Source organism: Macaca fascicularis, chromosome 8 (assembly GCF_037993035.2).
Source record: "Macaca fascicularis isolate 582-1 chromosome 8, T2T-MFA8v1.1".
Classification (NCBI taxonomy): domain Eukaryota; kingdom Metazoa; phylum Chordata; class Mammalia; order Primates; family Cercopithecidae; genus Macaca; species Macaca fascicularis.
In genome coordinates this window covers 149,958,991-149,980,807 of record NC_088382.1, presented here as the reverse complement: position 1 = coordinate 149,980,807, position 21,817 = coordinate 149,958,991, and the positions used below count along the sequence as shown (strand labels likewise).

Genomic DNA, 21,817 nt, shown 5'->3' with positions numbered 1-21,817 from the left:
TATGCTGGTGAGCAGGTGGAGCAACGGTGATTCTCACATGTCGTCGGCGTCGGCATGAGCTTTCACTCTAGGAAAAGTGGGGGTGGCAGAGATGTGACATGTACATAAATAGTACGGGAGACACAGAAAGGACATTATGGAGCCCAGCATGGTTAGGAGAATTTAGGGAAAGAAGTGGCAGCTTCCAGCTGAAGGGTGTGAGGACGAGCTTCTTGCAGAGGGTGGCCTTGGAACCGAGGCTCCAAAGGGAGAGTCAAACGTGGCTGTGGAGGGAGCGCAGGAGCAGAGGGCCTGTGCGCCCCGGCGGCGTCACCTGGTGCACTCCACCTCATACGCTTCCACCCATGATTCTGTGTCAAAGTGTATTTCACTGGACTTAGAGCAGCTCTTTTGTTTCTTTGTTCATTGATTTATTGTCGTCCTCCCCACTGATTCTAAGCCAGGGGACTCGCCCGTCATTAGCATGGAGGCCCCCAGGGTAGGGGTCTTAGCCTGTTTTGTTCACCGCTGTATCCCCTACCACAGAGTGGCTGGCACAGAGTAGGGGTCCAGTAAATATGTGTTGACGGAATGAGCAGACAAATGAGTTAAAGTTGTTCAGTTTGGTGAGGTCAAAGGTAGGCAGTGGGGCCTCGAATTCCCAGAGCAGGTTGGGCCTGACTGAGGAGGGCCTGGCATGCCCGTGAAGGCATTTGGCTCCGTTTTACAGTCCTGGAGGGGTCTAGTGGTTTCAAGATGGGGATTGTCTTAGTCCGATGAGGCTGCTGTCACAAAATGCCACAGACTGGGTGGCTGATAAACAATAGAAATGTACTGTGCACAGTTCTGGAGGCTAGAAGTCCATGATCAGGTGCCAGCGGGTTTGGTGTCTGGGGAGGGCCCACTTGCTTGTTCGTAGACCGCCATCTTTTCTCTGTGTTCTCACATGGTGGAAGAGGTGAGCTAGCTCTTTAGGGTCTCTTCTTATAAGGGCACTAATTCCATTCGTGAGTGCTTCACCCCCCGACCCAATCACTTTGTAAAGTCCGCACCTCCTAATTCCATCACCTTGGGGGCTAGGCTTTCAACGTGTGAATTTTGGGGAGGCACAAACACTCAAACTGTGGCTGGGGTGATGGGCTCTGAGCCATGTCTCAGGAGCCTTAGTCTGGCAGGGGTGTATGGACAGGCGAAGGAAGGTGGAGAAGTGGTACGAAGACAATGCCAATTCCTCTTCCAGATGAGGACTGACGAGGGCCCCAGCGAGGCCATGGCAGTGAATGCAGAGGAGAGGGGATGGAGGGAGGGTTTGGAGGCCCAAGTTGGAGGGGTGTTCAAGCTAAGGCTCTGTACTCACAGAAACATCAGGGAAACATTCATCATCCAGGGCAGAGGAGGGAGAGAAGTGCTTCCTTAAGCAATGCTCCTGGAGCAGCAGAGTGGGCTCTGCCTGCCTTCTTCTCTGAAGGCAGCTGTGTGGTGACCAGGGCCCAGGCCCAGAGTCAGGTCTTGTCCCTGATACTTCTTGGCTGTGTGATTTTGCACCAGTGATTAATGTGTCCCTGAGCTGTTAATGTCCTTATATGCCAGCTCACAGGATGGTTGTATTGAGTTAATCAGGTACCTTAAGTCTGCTGCCATACAGTAGGTGCTGAAGAAACAGAAGTTGTCGGCTGGGCACGGTGGCTCACACCTGTAATCCCAGCACTTTGGGAGGCTGAGGCCGGCAGATCACTTGAGGTCAGGAGTTTGAGACCAGCCTGGTTAACATGGTGAAATCCCGTCTCTACTGAAAGTACAAAAATTAGCCAGTCATGGGGGTGTGCGCCTGTAATCTCAGCTACACAGGAGGCTGAGGCAGGAGAATCGCTTGAACCTGGGAGGCAGAGGTTGCAGTGAGCCTAGGTCGCACCACTGCACTCCAGCCTGAGCGACAGAGTGAAACTCTGTCTCAAAAAAAAAAAAAAAAAGAAAGAAAGAAACAGAAGTTCTGATTGCTCCACTACAGGGTTGTTGGGAGGATTCAGTTGGGTCTTGGATGAAAGAAAACTTTTTGTAAACCCTGAAGTCTTAAGTCTAATTTCAATGGTATTATTAGCAATTCATTACCCAGTTACATGGTTCTGTGTCTTCTTGTGTTTTAAGAGTTTTTGTGTTTGATGAAAGACCTTGATAAAATCCGGTTGTGTAGATGAACTCTTGTTCCTTTTCTTTTCTTTTGTAAAGGAACTTAAAGTAGAGGTCTCAGATTTGTAGCAAGTACCTTTGTAGCAGAGAATCCGGGCTTTATCAGCAGGAGGACGGGCTGCACCTGCAGCCATGGCTGGGGAAGGTCTCAAGCCACCCGGCGCTGCCCTGGGGCCTGTGCCCTGCACTGCTCACCAGGCATTCCCTCTCCTTGATGTCTCCTCAGGTCTTTGTTTTATGAAGAAACATTTTTAATGTGTGCTTCTTTTTTTCACTTATACATTTCTTTCAAAAGCTTTTTACTTTCTCTCTGTGCTTCAGCTTTCTGAGGAGGAGAAAATTCAGCGCTACAGCGTCCTCTCCGAGCTCTACGAGCTGATTGGCTTCCATCGCAAGTCTGCGTTCTTCAAGCGCGTGGCCGCTATGCAGTGCGTGGCCCCGAGCATCGCAGAGCCTGGGTGGAGAGCCTGCTACAAACTCCTCCTGGAAACGCTCCCCGGCTACAGTCTGTCGCTGGATCCCAAGGATTTCAGCAGAGGTACTGGAATCCCCTTGCTGGTGCTGAGGTGTTGCTTTCTGTCGGATGATCACATGCTGTTCAGCCCCTGCCCTGAGTGGCAGACATCGTGGTTGGTGCTGGTGGCTCCAGAATGAGTAGATCCCTGCCCTGGAGTTGGGTGCCTACTCTAATCAGATTATAGGAAAAAGTACTGGTGCTTTGCCTTGGGGCTCGGATTCTTGAATCTTTATCAGTGGGAGTCGTTTCTTGCCCTTGAGTTCATTGGCGTGGTGTGTCATCATCAATCAAACACTGGAAATACCTAATGAATTTTACTCATGAGATTTAGTTAGGTTAGCACAAATCAATGAACCCAGAATAAATATCCTTGGGTATATGTGTATACCAGAGCTATGCATTCAGCAGTAAATTCTTTTTTTTTTTTTTTTGAGACGGAGTCTCGCTCTGTCGCCCAGGCTGGAGTGCAGTGGCGCGATCTCGGCTCACTGCAAGCTCCGCCTCCCAGGTTCACGCCATTCTCCTGCCTCAGCCTCCCGAGTAGCTGGGACTACAGGCGCCCACAACCGCGCCCGGCTAATTTTTTGTATTTTTAGTAGAGACGGGATTTCACCGTGGTCTCGATCTCCTGACCTCGTGATCCGCCCGCCTCGGCCTCCCAAAGTGCTGGGATTACAGGCGTGAGCCACCGCGCCCGGCAGCAGTACATTCTTATTGTGAAATATTAATGCAGGGTAATATGTATTAAAAATAAAGCTATCAATCAATCTAATAACAAATATGTACAAGGATAATGCCCAGTATTAGACAAAGTCTGATTAGAAGGAGAAAAAACATTTTTTGGGGCCAGGTGTGGTGGCTCACTCCCGTAATCCCCAGCACTTTGGGAGACCAGGGCGGGCGGATCACTTGAGGTCAGGAGTTTGTGACCAGCCTGGCCAACACGGTGAAACGCTGTCTCTACCAAAAAATACAAAAATTAGCTGGGTATGGTGGCACGTGCTTGTAGTCTCAGCTACTCAGGAGGTAGAGGCAAGAGAATTGCTTGAACCTGGGAGGGAGAGGTTGCAATGAGCTGGGATCGTGCAACTGCACTCCAGCCTGGGCGACAGAGAAAGACCTTGTCTCAAAACAAAACAAAACAAAAAACAAATCAAAGAAACCATTTTTGAGGGGTTGCTTTTAGATAGGGAACATACAGCACTTTTTCTTCGGTTCAAGCCTAGAGCTAGTGAAGGTATAGGCTTCTAACAGGAAACAACTGAGATGTCATCTAGGTTCATTTCCCATCACGGCAAAAATGGGTTCTTCAGCATCCTTTTTTTTTTTTTCCTGAGACAGACTTTCACTCTCGTTGCCCAGGCTGGAGTGCAATGGCACAATCTTGGCTCACTGCAACCTCCGCCTCCCAGGTTCAAGTGATTCTCCTGCCTCAGTCTCCTGAGAAGCTGGGATTACAGGCGCCCGCCACCATGCCCAGCTAATTTTTGTATTTTTGGTAGAGACGGGGTTTTACCATGTTGGCCAGGATGGTCTCGAACTCCTAACCTCGAACTCCCTGCCTTGGCCTCCCAAAGTGCTGGGATTACAGGCATGAGCCACAGCGCCCGGCCTCTTCAGCATCTTTTTAATGTGGTCATGTGCATCCATTTCACTGGCCTCTGCTGACTGGAGGTGCTCATGGCTTCATGATGAATCCAGTTCTGCTTTTGGATAATTCTGATAGGGCTCTCCCCAACATTGAATTTCTCCTTACTTTCACCTGCTAGAATATCTGAAGATGTATCTATTGGACTTTTTTGTACTTTGATTCAACAGGTAATTCATTATACTCTGGTCTCCATGCCATGTGGTGTGTTGGGTGAGTGATGCAATGGCAAAGGAGACAGTTTCTGCCCTCTACAGTGGAAATAAACAGGTGCCTCTCACATGTGACAGCTTCCTGGTGTTTGCACAGAGCTCTCAGGTCCTTTCAGAACCTGCTTCTAACTTACGTGTCTATGGTTGCCGTGACAGTCACTCCTAAGTCACACTCCCCAGACTTCTTACTGTTCAACCATCTTCCCAAGGCAACACTTACATTTGATAGAACCTCAAATCCGATTCTCAGGATGCATTCTGAGTAGCTTCGAGCAGGGGTCAGCGAACGTTCTCTGTAAAGGACCAGATAGTAAATATTTCAGGCTTTATGGGCCACACAGTGTCTGCGGAAATGACTCGACCCTGCTGTTGTGGTGTGAAAGCAGCCACGGACAGCATGTAAACCACGAAACTGTGTTTACATTAGTACATGGTGGCCAGATTTGGCATGGCAGCTGTACTTTGCGAGATCTGTGGCTGAGAACACTGTGGTATCGGAAATCATTTATTTATTTTTATTTTTTAGAGATGAGGTCTCGCTATGCTGCGCAGGCTGGCCTCAAACTCTTGGGCTGAAGTGATCCTCCTGCCTCATTTAAAAGGAGGGCACTGGGTTTGGAAGAGAAAACGCAGATTGAGTGAGTAATATAGCAGGAGGAGAGTCAGGCGGGCAGTGAAGGGGAGTGAAGGGAGGCTGGGGATGGAGTGTACGCAGCGCTTTAGCCTCTTATTTCTCTTCAGGGAAGAGAACTAGACCTGAGGAGAGCTTTTGCAGTCTGGGGAGGGCACTTCTGCTCTTGACTGCTGTGGTCTGGCCTGAAGCTATGCCAGGAGAAGCTGAGGCCCTGCGTGCAAGCAGATGTGTTCATGGTTGAAAATCCCCCAAGTCCCATCCAGTTCTCCATATGAATCCCCAATTTTTGTGGGTTTTTGTTTCTAGAGCCGAAGAGATCCTGCCTCTCTGGAGCCACAGGGGCAGGCGGAGTGCTCATGACCGCTCTGGGCAAGTGATAAAAGCCTGTGGCGCTGTGCGCTCGGGTGAAATGGCTGAGATCTGCCAGGGAGTTTGTGTTCACCCTCAACATGTCAATGGTGTCCAGCATAAAGCAAGAACCAAGACGTCCCTGCAGAAGAGAAGGCCTGCTGGAGAGGGTCCTGAACTCTGCTCTTGACCTCTTGCACTCAGGATCATCACCAATAGCTAAGACAAAAGCAAGGGATAAAATCCAAGTTCAAAATGAACTCCACTAACAGTATGAGTCCAATCATCAGCACATCCAGCACGGACAGATGTCAAGCCCCATGTTTAAAGAAACCCTAAAAACCATGACGGGGTGCAGAATAGAGGAGACTTGGCGAGGTCATACACAAAGATGGATAAGGTGTACTCTGAGATGAGGTTTATAACAGTTTTTCTTTACCTGCCCTCGCTTTCTCTAATTTCCTTTTCCTCTGTGTTCCCTGGAGGGATGGGATGGAACCTGTCTCCCCAGCCCTTGTTTCATGATTGGCACCTTTAGATGGACCATGAGGATGTGTGAATTGAGGCTGATGACCCACTTACCTCCTGCCCCTGCAGACGCACAGACTTCCCCACTGTCAACACCCCATACCAGGGTGGTACATTTGTTGCAATTGATGAACCTATGTTGACACATCATCATCACCCAAAGTTCATAGTTTACATTAGGGTTCACTCTTGGTGGTGTACATTCTCTGGGTTTTGACAAATGTGTAGTGACGAGTACCCACCATTATGATATCATACAGAGAAGTTTCCCTGCCCTGAAAATCCTTCGTGCTCTGTCTTCTCATCCGTCCCTCCCTGACCACTGACCCTTTTACTGTCTCCATGGTTTTGCCTTTCCCAGAATGTCATATAGTTGGAATCATACAATATGCAGCCTTTTCAAATTGGCTTCTTTCTCTTAGTAATATACATTTAAGTTTCCTTCATGTCTTTTCTCAGCTTGATAGCTCATTTCTTTACAGTGCTGAATAATATTCTGCTATCAGAATATGTCACAGTTATTTATACATTCATCTAATGAATCTTGGTTGACAGCTTGGTTGCTTGCAAGTTTTGGCAATTGTAAAGCAGCCATAAACATTCGTGTGCAAGTTTTTGTGTGGACATAAGTTTTCAGCTCATTTGGGTAAATATCAAGGAGCATGGTTCCTGGATGATATGGTAAAAATATGTTTACTTTTGAAAGAACCCGCCAAACTGTCTTCCACAGTGGCTGAACCATTTTGCATCCCCTTCAGCAATGAATGAGAGTTCCTGTTGCTCCACATCCTTGCCAGCATTTGGGGTTGTCAGTGTTAGATTTTGGCCATTCTAATAGGTATGTAGTGGTATGTCGTTGCTTTACTTTGCAATTTCCTGATGACATGTGATATTCAGCATTTTTCTTACACTTATTTGCCATCTGGATACCTTCTTTGGTGAGATGTCTGTTCAGATCTTTTGCCTCCTTTTTAATTGGGTTGTTTGTTTCCTTGCTGTTGACTTTAAGAGTTTTTTGTATGATTTGGATGACAGTCCTTTATCAGTTGTGTCTTTTGCAAATATTTTTTCCCAGTCTGTGTCTTATTTTCTCATTCTCTTGGTATGTCTTTTGCAGAGCAGAAGTTTTAAATTTTAATGCAGTCTGGCTTATCAATTCTTTCTTTGATGGGTTATACCTTGGGTGTTATATCCAAAGAGTCATTAGTATACCTAAGGTCACCAAGATTTTCTCTCGTGTTAACTTCTGGGAAGTTTGTATTTTCTCATTCTGCATTTGGGTTTATGATCCGCTTTGAGTTAATTTTTGTGAAGAGTGTAAGGTCTGTGTCTAGCGTTATTTTTTTTGCTTGTGGATGTCCAGTTATTTCAGCACCATTTATTGAAAAGACTATCTTTGCTCCATTGATTGTCTTTGCTGCTTTGGAAAAAGACCAGTTGACTATACTTGAGGTTCTATTTCTGGGTTATCTCTTCTGCTCCATTGACCTATTTGTCTGTTCTTTCACCAGTACCACACTATCTTGAGTACTATGGCTTTATAGTAATTCGAAATTAGGGATATTTTTATTTATTAAAACAATTTTATAATAGAATGATTTATATTTCTTTAAATCATTCTATTATAAAGACACATGCATGCATACATTTATTGCAGGACTATTTACAATAGCAAAGACATGGTATTAACCTAAATGCCCATCAGTGATAGACTGGATAAAGAAAATGTGCTAATGTACACCATGGAATACTACACAGCCATAAAAAGAATGAGGTCATGTTCTTTGCAGGGACATGGATGGAACTGGAGGCCATTATTCATACCAAACTAATGTAGGAACAGAAAACCGAATACCCCATGTTCTCACTTATAAGTGGGAGCTAAATGATGAGAACACATGGACACATAGAGGGCAATAACATACACTGGGGCCTTTTGGAGGGTGGAGGGTAGAAGGAGGGAAAGGATCAGGACAAACAACTAATGGATACTAGGCTTAATACCTGGGTCACAAACTAATCTGTACAATAAACCCCTAGGACACAAGTTTACCAGTGTAACAAACCTTCACTTGTACCCCTGAACTTAAAAGTTGAAATAAACTGTCCTTATTAGATGTTACATAAAATTGATTGTTCGGAAAAGGTGATTGTTCACATTTTCTTCGCTGTTTCTCGGTATTTTAGGTGACATACCTGGAGCAGCTGCTGTGCTGGGCAGGGTCGCCGTGCAGTTGTGGCCTGTGTGGGGTGCTGGGCCGTGCTTGCCAGCCATCTGTGGCTCACAGCTGGGGGTGCACTCAGACGAAGGGGCGCTGTTGCCTCCCACAGGGACTTTCCGGGCATGCCTTGCTAAGCCTGGTGCCTGCAGGCTGCGTTTGCCTACGGGGCGTCTCTTTCTAATCCACGCCAAGGCTAGCTGTGGCCTCGTGGTAAATGGTTTCACATGCGTAACCTCGTTTCTTACAGCCTGGTGAGTGGAGACCGCACGTTCCACGTGCCATGTGAGGGCCCAGGGCAGGCAGGGTGCAGTGTTACTCCTGAGGTCGCACAGCTGGTGAGAACGCAGGATGCCATTACTGACCAGCTGTGGGATGCTGGCCGTGTCCCTGAGTCCTGTGTGCCCACTTTCTCATCCGTAAGCGAGGCACTGGTTTACACTAGTTTACTGGTGGAGGTTGTAAGGATTGAATTGGTCAGTCCTTGGCAGGTGCTTCGGATGGTGCTCAGCAAATGTTAGTGGCTGTTAGTCGAATGAGATCTTTGGTCAGGTCTAGTGTGCTTCCCGTAGCATCCCCTGAGGCCAGCGTGAACGGGGTTTGCAAGGCCCGTCCCTCCCCGGCTCCCCCAGAAGAAGTGTGTGTTGCTAGGGCAGCCTTCCCTGGCCTTTGGTTGTGGATGAGGGCCAGGGAGGGGCCTGCCCTAGCAACACAGTTAATTTTGGACAAAATAACTGGACAAGCCCTAAAACTTGTAGGATTTACATTTTAAAAGGCTAAGAGTGGCCAGGTGTGGTGGCTCATGCCTGTAATCCCAGCACTTTGGGAGGTTGAGATGGGTGGATCACTTGAGGTCAGGAGTTCGAGACTAGCCTGGCCAACACAATGAAACCCTGTCTGTACTAAAAAAACACAAATTAGCCAGGTGTAGTGGCTCATGCCTGTAATCCTGGCTACTCAGGAGGCTGAGGCAGGAGAATCGCTTGAACCTGGGAGGTGGAGGGGTTGCAGTGAGCCGAGAATGTACCACTGCACTCGAGCCGGGGTGACAGAGCGAGACTCCATCTCAAAAAAAAAAAAAAAAAAAAAAAAAGCTAAGAGTTACTGGTGGAGGAGGAGAGATTAGATTCCAGAGTCTCAGCAGGGGAGAGTTGGGTGTCTAAGCTCATTTAGGCTGGATTCTGGAGAAATTTGATTGGGAAGGAGTAATGTTTAGGAAGAAGAAAGAGTTTTTAAAGCAATCACACTACTGCTTTGTAGAGTGATGAGAAAGTGTGTTTTAATAGATTTCGATGTGCACTTGTGAATGGAATCCCCATTTGCTGTGCTTTTGAGAGACTTCAGGCAAGATTTAAATTGCTTTTCAGTTCCTTTTTTTTTTTTTTGCATCCTTTGAATATAACTCCAGGCTGGCTTCAGGGTAAAAGCAAGCCTCCTGAGCTCTATGCAGGTTGTCTTAGGAGTCGCCTTCATTCTCCTTTTTTCTTGTCCTGGGGCCAGTTATCTATAACATTTAAGACTGCATCAGTCTGAGCTCTTCTGATGCCTCTTGCCTCCTTCGGGATGCTCTTCCCTATTCTTCCTGCCTCACTCCCAGTCATCCTCAGGTCACAGCTGGATGCCATTTCTTCAGAGAGGTCCTCAGTGGTCCTTTCAGTCTTAAGTGGAACTGTTTTATTTTTCTCTTTCATCGAACGCTGTTATTTTTCTCTTTTCATTGAATTCTCTTGTTCTTCCTTATAACACTTCTCATGATTTGTAAGTACATCTGAAAAACGTTTGGGGCTGGGAGCAGTGGCTGACGCCTGTAATCCCAGCATTTTGGGAGGCTGAGGCAGGCGGGTCACCTGAGGTCAGGAGTTCAAGACAAGTCTGGCTAATATGGTGAAACCCCGTCTCTACTAGCTGGGCATGGTGGTACACACCTGTAATCCCAGCTACTCGGGAGGCTGAGGCAGGAGAATTACTTGAACCCAGGAGGCAGAAGTTGTGGTGAACCGAGATCGTGGCATTGCACTCCAGCCTGGGCAACGAGAGTGAAGCTCTGTCTCAAAAAAAAAAAAACAAATATCTGTGTCAGGAGGAGACATTTGCCATTATTTTGTGAAAGAGGCTAGAGAAAGAAGGTGACTGGCTGAGATTAAATAATGTAAAAATGATAAATGTCAGCTGACTGTGTGTTTAACAAAACACAAAAGTCACTTTAAACCCCATCTCCAGTGTGGCTCTGGACTGCTTTAAATAGCTCCCAGAGAATTTAATGGAAATCTACTAACACCCTGTATCTGTGAATAAAAGGCAAATTGTCTGTATTCTCAGGTCCTAAAATGTATTCTGTCTTTTTCTTGAAATGAACATTTGCACTAACTGGTTATAGACAGTCGAGGTAGGAACACTGATGCGTGCTGTGTGTATTTGCTGGCTTAAGGGGCCGCTTAGTATCATTTAAATCTTATTTGTGCTGCTGTCTATGAAGATTTTTGATCATGCCTTTTGCTCAAGCCTTTTCCTGGACAAGGGATTAAATTTTGCCCAGGAACTCTTATGAAAGAAAGAGACTGCTAAGGCAGATGGATTTGCTAAAAGGCAATAGTTCATATATATAATAAACCTCCAAATTGGTGAACTTTTTGATTACAAGAGTATTGAAAATTTTATCACTGGGTCATATGCTACAAATCTGTTTTCAGAAAAATAATTCACATTTTATAGGGAGAGCACTTTGAGCCACGTAGAAATTATGGCTTGTACACTATTTACTGTTAAGAACATTTATACTCGGTCTTACTCATAATCGCCCGTGGTAGGAACTGGATCATTATCTATTTTTAAAAGAATCAGCAAAGTGATATTTGCCCAATTCCTATGTGAGAAAACCTTCTAGATATGGTAGTGTTGAGATTAGTTAAATTGGGTCTTTCTGAATTCATGGCTAGGTTAGTCATGACATTGATTTCAGCTTCATAATCTTTAAAAAAATCTCTTCTTCATTTTGGCATTTGGTCTTGGCTTCTTTTGACAATATGGAATATTGCAGGGACTCGTCTTTCTCTCCTTTCCTGCAGTTGTATGAGAAGTACTACCATTTTACATTCCAAAAGATGTCATGAAGATCAACTACAGAGATATAAAGTAGTGGGTTTTTTTTATTTTTATTTTTTTAAGTGTGTGTAGGGTCAGCTCCAAGGATTTCAATGAGAAGTTATGAAGAAATACTTTAAATATATACAAATTAGAGAGGATAGAATAGAATAGTGAGTCCATTGCCCAGATTAAATCATTATCAAGATTTGACCACACTGGCTTTATTTTTACTTTATTTATTTTTTGTTGAAGTATTTTATAGCAGATCCCAGAAACCACATCACTGTTCTCCTTCATAGCTGTATGCATGTCCACAACATGGGAGGGTTTCCTTTCATCAGCTTTGCATCTTGATCTACATGCATGTTAAGTACCAACTGTGTTATCAGGCACCCTGCCAGGCATTAAGGACACTCAAATGGATAAGACCAAACCTGTCTCCCAAGGAAATTAAGGATCGATGAGAGAAACAAAAACATGAGATTACAGATGCCTTATGGTACCTGCCAGATAACTCCTATGAGCTGAACTTTGTGCAAAATACAGTGGAAATATAGAAGAGGCACTGGTCGGCTGTGCAGGGCAGGGTGCTGAGAGAAGAGGTCAGGAAGGGCTGTGAGTGGCGGAACTCTTGGGGCAGCGTCTTCAAATATCAGTGGGCAAACAGAGAAAGGTTAGGATAGAAGGAAGGGCCCCTGCTATTTGCATTAGGGAGGAAGCATCCCTTCTTATTCTGCTTGCTCGCCAGTCAGCATCAGCCGAGCGCCCAATCTCATGCCAGGCCCTGTCCTGGGCATGCAATAGTAAGTAACACACAGTCTTCAGGTACAGAAAGTCATACCTGAATGGGGGGATTTTGACACACAAGCAGGTAATTTTAATGCATAACCTCAACAGGGATCTGAGAAAATGGAGGACTCATTCTTAGTGAAACAGTGGAACAGGATGGATCATTAATCATGTCACAGCTAGAGTCAAAGGTTGGCCTGTGTGTTAACCACATTATATTCATTGAATAATAATATTAGTAGCAACTAGCATTTATTGAGAACTTATGATAAATACACTGCTGAAGTGCTTTAAATGGGTTATTGCACTTAAACCTCACAACTTTGACTTGTACTATGACTACTGTCTCCGTTTTACAGTTTGATGTGGCCCCCTTCTCATCGAGGGTTCACCCCAGAGGTCACCTCCTTGCCCACCTACCCTGGCTGACGCAGCACCACTCAGCCCCATCAGCCCTCACAATTACTGTTCGTGTTTGTCCCAGCATCCACCAGCACGCTGTTTCCCAGGGCTGAGGCCTAACTCTTCCCACAAGAGTGTCAATGCCATGAGAGCAGGCCCTTCATCTCCCTGCTCGTTCTCCTGAACCTGCCCTGCACAGTATTGTGTTCTCAGTAAATACTTGTTAACCAACCGTCGTGAGCTATTATGGACTTTCAGTGCATGGCAGTTTTGTCGGAGTTTGAATGAGCCTTTATGTGTTTTCTCATGGTCTTAAGTTTTGGATCAGCTGGAGCAGTGATTAGCCAGTCTGTGTGATTGGTTATTAGAACTATTGGTAGGCTGTGTGTGTTAACACAGGTTGTCTGGGAGCAGTGGCTCATACCTGTAATCCCAGCACTTTGGGAGGCCAAGGTGGGAGGATCGCTCTAGGCCAGGAGTTCAAGACCAGCCTGGGCAACATGGGGAGACCCTGTCTCTACAGGAAAAAAAAAAAAAACAAAAAAACATAAAATAAAATTAGTTGGGCATTGTGGTGTATACCTGTAGTCCCAGCTCCTCAGGGGGCTGAAATGGGAGGATTGGATTGCTTGAACCCAGGAGGTCCAGACTGCAGTAAGCTATGATTGCACCACCACACTCCAGCCTGGATGACAGAGAAAGACCCCATCTCTTAAAAAAAGAGATACTTTTCGACTGTCTGTGCATCCAAATTTCTCCATCTTTAATTCAAAGATGCTAAACTATTTTGGAGTGAGCAGCTGTAGAATTTAACTTTTTTTCTAATTTAGCTATCTACTTTTCTTCATTTTTCTCATATTTTAGAGAAATATTTTTGATTTAATGTTCTTGGTTGTTGATAATGAAGGCCCTTCAAATATGAGTATTTTATTGAAAAAAAAGTATGTCTCTAACTCAGATATATGAAAATCAACTTTTATTCTAAGTTTATTATTTCAAAACAGGTAATTTTTAAAATCAAATCCTGTCTTTGCAGAAGAGAGAAGCTATAATGTAATACCTGTTTTTGCTGTATGAAACCCGTGCCAACTTTAAAGTCCTTTTCCAGGGTCATTAAAAACAGAGGAAATATTTTTGGTTGCTCTTTGAGTTTGATGGTTGAGGCATTTGTCTTCAAATTGCCAAGTTTTATAACTTAGATTAACTGTATTTCTTGCACCCTCTCCAAGCACTTTTGTGATGTTTTGTAACTTCCATCACAGGCACGCACAGAGGCTGGGCTGCGGTCCAGATGCGTTTGCTCCATGAACTGGTCTACGCCTCCCGAAGGATGGGGAACCCAGCCCTCTCCGTCAGACACCTGTCCTTCCTTCTACAGACCATGCTGGACTTCTTGTCGGATCAGGGTGAGTGAGCTCAAACCACAATTTTTTTTTTCAAGGGACTGTGAATGAGAGCACTTTAGATGCTGGTTCATGTAAACCCTGGGCTTGGGTTTCAGTGGGTGGGAGACACTGGGCAGCTCCTCGTCGGTGAGAAGGTCCCTGCCCCATGCCTCGGCTCCCTCCTTCCACACTCACTTCTCTGGGACCCCTGTGCCACCTCCTCCCACCTTGACGCCATCCCCTCCTGCTCCTTGGCCGGCCAGCACACTCCACGGCTTTTCCCTCCGCCTCTCGGGCTTCTTCTCAGCCTCCTGTGTTGCTTCCCATTTCCTTAGCCTGCCTTTTATAAAATATAAATGTCAAAGCATAACATTTACATAGAGGAGTACACGACTCGTAGGAATGTGTCTCAGTGATCTCAGTGAATTCTCACCAAGTGGCCACCACTGTAATCAACACCCGGATCAGAGACGGGCATGAGCAGAACCCAGGGGTCCCTTGTGCCCCTTCGAGTCACTGGGTGACTCCATCTTCCCTTCCAGAACCGAAGATGAGGTTTGCGTGTGTTTGCTCTCATGGGGCCATGCGGTGTCTCTGCCCCTGTTTCAAGGTTGCCTTTCTCCCAGGCTCCTTTCTTGGCCTTCGTCTTCTCTTCTTATGCTGCTCCTGGGTGCTCTCTGCTTTGGATAGCAGGAAACGTGACCTGTTTCCCTACGCACTTGTGGCTCAGCCGCCCCACACCTGCCTTCCTGCCTGTACCCCTGACCCTGGCCCAGTGTGTGGTGCCGGCTGGGTTCTCAGGGAAGTGCTCTCTGCTGTGGAGACTGATGTGTGCAGAGCGTATTGGGAGGTACTCATGGGATCAGCCCCGTGGAAAGAAAGAGACGGAGGCGAGACTGGACAGTGGGAGAAGCTGGGCTTCAGTGCTTTGACACCGGCCTCAGCCGCATGGGGAGCTCTGCACTGCCGTGCCCTGCAGACGTGTCCCATGTTGTTCTGAGGGGCCGGGCCTTTCTCCTCTCTCACTGACCAGCAGTTGGATGCAGGCTACCCTGGGTGATGTGGTTCTCTTCAGCAAGGAGACAAGGCTTCTGCTGACCCAGCAGGGCCTGTGCAGCTGGGAAGCTGTTGGAGAGATCTCTGGCAATGGGAGGGCCGGGACTTCCTGTCCCCGTGCCAGGCCCTGGGTGCTCACCACTCCCAGGAAAGGGTAGGGTCTTGAAGGGCTCTCTCCTGTCGAGGACAGCTTCTGGGAAGGCAGCACTCTCCCCTGGGGAACCGGCTCTCCTCCCTGCAGGCCGTCTGGTTGGCTCATTACTGCCCCCTGCAGTGCTGCTCCATCACTGCTGCTGTCCAGGCAGGGACTCCAGTCCCTCACTCTCATGTCCTGGCACCTCACAAATTTCGTACTTCTCTGTTTTTCACATTTCTGAAAGCAGGACATCTTTCTCTCCAGCCCTCCACCCACTGCTTTCCCCTGGTTATTCGCTGTCTGTCTTCGAGTAGGCTCTGCCTCCAGGGTAATGTGGGGTGTGCATCTCTGAGGGTAGTTGTGAGGTTTAAATGCACTAATTCTGGCCGGGCACGGTGGCTCACTCCTATAATCTGAGCACTTCGGGAGGCCCAGGTGGGTGGATCACCTGAGGTCAGGAGTTCGAGACCAGCCTGGCCAACATGGTGAAACCCCGTGTTTACTAAAAATACAAAAATTAGCCAGGGGTGGTGGCAGGCCCCTGTAATTCCAGCTACTCAGGAGGCTGATGCAGGAGAATCACTGGAACCCAGGAGGCGGAGCTTGCAGTGAGCCAATGTTATGCCATTGTACTCCAGCCTGGGCAACAAGAGTGAAACTCTGTCCCTTCCACCCCCGCCCAAGAAAAAAGAAACCCAGTATACACTAAGCAGCCCTCATAGAGCCCCTCTTCTCGCTGCACCTGTTGAAATGCTAGCATTCTTTAAAGGAAACATTGATTTCTCTGTAGTGATTTCCACGGCCATCTCTATGAGAAAGGAATTCTCCTTTTGTGAACTCCCGTGGTTCTTTGTTGCCAAGGTTCTGAAGGCACACACTGCTTATTGTGGCCGTTTGCATCCTCGTGTGGAGTAGCTGTTGTTTGCTATTGAGGACTTCTGGTGACCCAGGTGAATCTCTGCTCTGACCGGGGCCCCTGTGACAGGCATGCAGCTTTTCTGCGTGTATTGGGTCGCTGTTGCTTTTGGGGCTGCATTTGAACTGCGCTTTTCTTGGTTGTACCTGCAGAGTGAGCAGGTGGCCAGCAGGGCCACCGTGGAAGCTGGCTGCATGGCCCATTTGCACTGTGGCGTTTCGGTGACGGGAGGGAGCAGCAGGCCAAGGCAGAGCTCCCAGTGCCACCTATGTCTCCTGCTGGGGAGGCTGTGGCTCCGTGGTGGCTTGGGCAGTGGTCTGGTGTTACCTGCTGTAGTGAATTTTTGCTCTCCCCAGCCCCTGGGAGTGCTGCCCACCTCCCCCGCTCTGCTGGGATTTCTTGAGCCTCTCCGCGATCCAGCAACTCTAAGGAGGCAGAGCCTGGACTCTGTTTGTGCAGGGGCTTAGAATCTCGGGTGCCATTCCTGACCCATGGCACATCCATCTGCCCCTGTAGCCAGGACTTTGTTCTCTCCTGGTGGCAGTGTCCCCACACACCTCACCTCAGCAAGCACAGTTCCCACGGCTGGTGAGTTGTGACATGGCCCTGAGCCCTTCGCCTGAGCCGTCAGTGTCACTCCTTTGCCTGCTGTGTCTGCTGCATCTTGAACTTCTTCAGCACACACCTTCCTTCCCACAGTAGGGCTGGTGCACCTCCCCTGTCCCCACACCCTGTGCCTTCACCACGTGACTCCTCTTGGGCCTGGCCTCCTCTTGAAAGCCTTCACAAGTCTTTAGCTAGGCCAGGAACTCTGGGCCTCTGCTGTCTTCCTTCCTGCACTTACCACAGTTACAATTCGGTCATCAGTTGCATATTTAGTTGGTCCATGCTTGTCTCCCTCCGTGGGAGAAGACCTCATTCTGCCTGCTCTCTACCTGGAGCTGGACCTGGCAAAGACTAGATGCCAAGCGCATGGCTGCCAAGGTGTGAGTGATGTTGTCACAACCCTTGCCTTCATCATGATTGCTTATGGGAAAGTTGATTCTGACTTGGGTCCTCAGGCATTTTTCAAAAGCACATTCTTGGCCAGACATGGTGGCTCACTCCTGTAATCCCAGCACTTTGGGAGGGTGAGATGAGCGGATCACCTGAGGTCAGCAGTTCGAGACCAACCTGGCCAACATGGTGAAATCCCATCTCTACTAAAAATACAAAAATTAGCCGGGCGAGGTGGCACATGCCTGTAATCCCAGCAACTTGGGAGGCTGAGGCAGGAGGATCACTTGAACCCGGGAGGTGGAGATTGCAGTGAGCTGAGATCACACCACTGCACCCCAGCCTGGGTGACAGAGTGAGACTCCATCTCAAAATTAAAAAGTAAAATAAAATAAAATGCACGTTCTTTTTACAATGAACACATATGTGTGTGTACACTGTATGTGTATGTATACGTATGCTGTATTGTGTTTTTCTGTTGGAGTTTGTATTTCTCAAGGGCATGGGCCATATCTTCCCCTTTGGGTGCCCTGTGGTTTCCATGGACATGGTGAGATGACTGAGCGTGTATGCAGGACCAATAATTGGAGTGACCCGTTCCACACTTCTGTGTCAGGCTGATGAACCCGACTGTCTCCACTCCAGACATGTGAGGCCTTGTCTTGTTTTGATGACAGCACTGAGAAGTAGACTGTGTTTCCCAGCCCCACGTGCTCAGAGGTTGATGTTTGCACGCGTGTCCATGAGATGGCCGCCGGGAAGAGCAGAGTGGATGAGCACATAGGGCTCTCCTGTTAGTTGCTCTGTTGCTGTGTTTCTTTTTTGTTAATAGCAGTCATGCATTGTTGATGAGCATCCTTGTGCCTGGGAGTGGTGGTGGGTGTGTGCCTGCCTATCTCCCCTGCCCTTCCTGTCCAGAACGCAGAGTCAGCGTCTTTCTCCGGGTGGCAAAGAAAACCTCTACAGGAAAATACAGCGAGGGTTCTCGGTGATGCTTTAACCTCTGCCTTCCCCTCCTTTTTTTCTTATCCTGTTTATATTATTAAGCTTTGTTCACTTCTAAGCCTATCATGTGATAGTTGTACCTTTTCCTCATGTGATCTTTCAAAAAGGGTGATCTGTATGCTATATTTTTGAGTAATTAGACATTTTGTAACGGGTCACGTTGGAGGCTCTTTTAATATATATGTGTAAAATAAGTAAATGTGAATTCTTATTGAAACAGCATGTTTAACCGTGGCCTGTGGTCTTCACCAGCCCTAAGTGAGGACGGAGGCTTTGAGTTGGATGTGGCTCGTCCATTAGACTCCTTGTCTCCCTCACGTGGTCACGACTGGCCATTGCTTTTATGGCCAGAGCCCTTAGTTAATTCCCCCCCATGCTGTGATCTCTCTTCGGTGTATCTTCTCCACACTCGTATCCTGAAGACAGTTTCTTTTTCTTTCTTTTTCTCTTTTTAAGATCTACCAGGAATACTGGAGGAGAATATATGTTGAAAATCTGAGTTTGAGTTAGTCACGGTAGGAAGTTTTCTCCATTGTATTTGCAGAGTGAGTGAGGAGAGATTTGTCATCTCAGTTTGGATGACTGACAAAGCTGCAGCCAGACTCAGCTAGATTTCAGATCAGGCGGTTTATGGGAAAAGAGAGGAGGAGCTATGATCATGAGGTATTTCTAAGATCCGTTGTTTTTGGTGGATTGTTAATTCCCGGTGAGAAAACAGAGAATGAAATCAGTATGCTTCCATATGGGCTGTGTTTCCATTAGATGTAAATTGCGTTTGATTTTTGATGAAAAGTCAGCATAACCGTCTAGAGGTGTCAGGTGCCCCTTGTCCTGGAAAGAGGACGCACACTGTGATTGATGGGGTCCTGGCTGTATGTTTTTAGGTGACAGGGAAATTTGTTTACCCATGAAATGTGGATAGTGTCTTATGGTTATTTAAAGTCATATTAATTAGTGATTTAAAGACGCTTAGTTTGAAAGGAGAAGAACTTAGGATGCTTGATACTGTTGAACAAATAACAGTCTCTTGAAAGGCCTTTATATAATGGTATTTGGCTAATTGGAGTCGTCTGAGAAAAGGACAAAAGTCAGGAGGTCTGAAAGGTTCTTTCCGCTCACCTCAGCCTCTAATTACTGTAACCGCCGATCAATAATGACATCCTCCCTAGCCTCCATTTTCTTGTTTGGACAGCTAGGCTGTGCAGCGCTATGTGGCAGTTTGTTATTTTTAATGATAGATACTATAATTTATTGGATGGTCTTTTTTTTTTCTGAAGAGCTCATGGTGCCATTCACAGATAACTAACATTTCTACGTTTTGCTGAGTTGAAATAAAGTATGGAATAGAAGAGCAGCCAGGCACGGAAAACACATGACCCCAGGGCTGAGGAGGGTCTTTCTAGCCTTCTTGTAATCTGTGAAACTAGATTGGTGACATGCATTGAAGACAGCATCATCTGGGGACTTCTGCTCCATGTGTACTCTCCAGTATGTGCTAAAGATTGAACCTACAAGATACATTATGAGGGCAAGTATTTACACAGAAAGGCTCTGAGTTCCCCAAGACTTTGGTCATTTTTTACAAGATGAAGTATTACCTTGATGATTTGTGGAATCTTCTTAGGAAGCGTGACTGTGTTGCTTTTCTGATCGTGGTACAGGGCATCTTTGTTGAGGCTTCCCGTGTGTGTGGGCACAGAGCTTCCATGGCATTCCAGCAGTAGATTAATGGAGCTGTCATCCTCTGAAGCCTCATGGGTTGTGCGTGCAAACCTGGTCCTGTGAACTGCACAGGAGTCTCTTAAAAGGGCAGAGGGATTCCTTCCTTTGTGAAAGGTTTAGAATGGCACATATTTGTAATTTCCAGCCTCATTTTTTGCCACTTTCACATTCACCCTGTATTTGGCCGTACTAAATTGCTGACAGTTCTCCAAATACAACAGCATTGCTATTCTGCTGCCTTTGTATATGCTGTTTCCATTACTGTTACATTGTCCAGGAATTCATCCCGGCCATGACTGCAGTGCCCCCTCTGGCAGCTTCCCATGCCCTGAACCTGCCTCTGTCAGAGCCTCCAGCATGTTGGGCTGTGGAGTTGCTGGTCTGTTTCCCCACCCAGCAAGCCTCTAAGCTCCTCAAAGACACGAACTGTCATGTGTATCTGGAGCAGCACCTGGTAGCTTACAGGTCCTTAAATGCCGGCTGAATGAATGATGTCTTCTGTCTCTTTCAACCCACCTTCTGCTATGCTACCAAATGGATATTTCTTCTAATTGGCGATTTTAAAGATCCTGCTGTGGCCTTTGATCAGGCTTTTGAGCGGTGTTTGGCAAACGGTGGCCTACGGACCACGTCTGGCCTGCTGCCTGATGTTCATCCTTGCATTGGCTGTTCCAGGATGAGTTTATAGTTACTGACACCAATTCCTGTGGAAAATAGAAAAGACTCGTGGCTTTCACATCAAATAGCTAAAAAAGGGAACAAGGGGAAAAATTAGCTAGGTAAACTGTTTCAGAGACTGAGATCAAAAGCCCCAGGTAAGCGAGTAAGGTTCAGCCATATGTTGGCTCTGCTACTGTGAGTGAAGTGTGGTTTAAAAATGCATACTATATCAATGCCTACGAAAAGAAGGGGAAAAAAAGAAAAAATGCATACTATAAATATGTCATATTAATGCTACTGTGAAAAGACTGAGGAGTGACAAAAGGGGGGTCCCATGAGATGGGAGGGGTCCAGTGAATGAACCTGTGTTAAGGATGTGCCTTATTTCACAGCATTTCTGCTGCTGGAATGACTTGACCAGGTTAGGATGGCAGGGAGTGTGATGTGCTCATGCTAGAGTACAGATGGTTTGCGTTGCACGTGCTTTCCTGGGCTTGGTCTTGTTGGGATCTGAAGGCATTTGGTTTGCCTGTTCTGCTGTCGTCCAGTGTCTTTCTGGAGGCCTCCGGGTAGATGGTGTTTCCTTGAAAACCCTCTCTGTGTCTTGGTTTTGGCATCTACCTGCGGGATTGTTTTGAGGATTGGAGGTGACACACTTGAAGTACCTAACAATGTCTGCTGCCAAGAAGTGCTTAGTAAATATCATAAGATGGCACTGTTTTCTTTCTGGGGGACCTGGACACCAGCTCCTTGGTCAGACGTTAGTGGTTCTTTTGCTCAAGGTTACCTTAAGAAGACTTGGAGAGGGAAATAGGGAACAGCAGAATCACCCCAAAGGGCTGTCGTATGTGGATGTGATTCTTTTCCAAGATGTGCTGCTGTTATAATTTGTATTATACTAACATAATTACCCATAGCACTGCTCTGACTGGCCTGGGGAAGGGGTGAGTGGGAGGTGGAAACAGAGGAGGAGGAGCAAGGGGAAGGAAAGGATGGTGCTGCTGAGAGGTGTTCTTCCAGGCAGGGAACGGCGGCCCGTGTAACCGGGGCTTCAGTGCGTGCTCTTTCCACTGCGTTTAATGCTCAGCCCAGTCCTAAGGTGTTGGGAAGGTGGCCTTTCCACCTCGCCATTGAAAGCGTAGATCGGCCGGGCGCGGTGGCTCAAGCCTGTAATCCCAGCACTTTGGAAGGCCGAGACGGGCGGATCACGAGGTCAGGAGATCGAGACCATCCTGGCGAACACGGTGAAACCCCGTCTCTACTAAAAAATACAAAAAAAACTAGCCGGGTGAGGTGGCGGGCGCCTGTAGTCCCAGCTACTCGGGAGGCTGAGGCAGGAGAATGGTGGGAACCCGGGAGGCGGAGCTTGCAGTGAGCTGAGATCCGGCCACAGC

At 47.1% G+C, this 21,817-nt stretch overlaps 1 protein-coding gene across 11 annotated transcripts in view; it reads left to right on the top strand.

Moving 5' to 3' along the window:
- TRAPPC9 (trafficking protein particle complex subunit 9) overlaps positions 1-21,817 on the top strand; it is a 726,907-nt gene that overhangs the window by 82,301 nt on the left and 622,789 nt on the right. For all 11 annotated transcript variants that reach the window (XM_045399285.2, XM_065519669.1, XM_073999513.1 and 8 more), the window contains 2 exons: positions 2,488-2,704; positions 13,810-13,953. In XM_045399285.2, the coding sequence (XP_045255220.1) occupies positions 2,488-2,704; positions 13,810-13,953 (361 nt within the window). The remainder of the gene's footprint in view (positions 1-2,487; positions 2,705-13,809; positions 13,954-21,817) is intronic.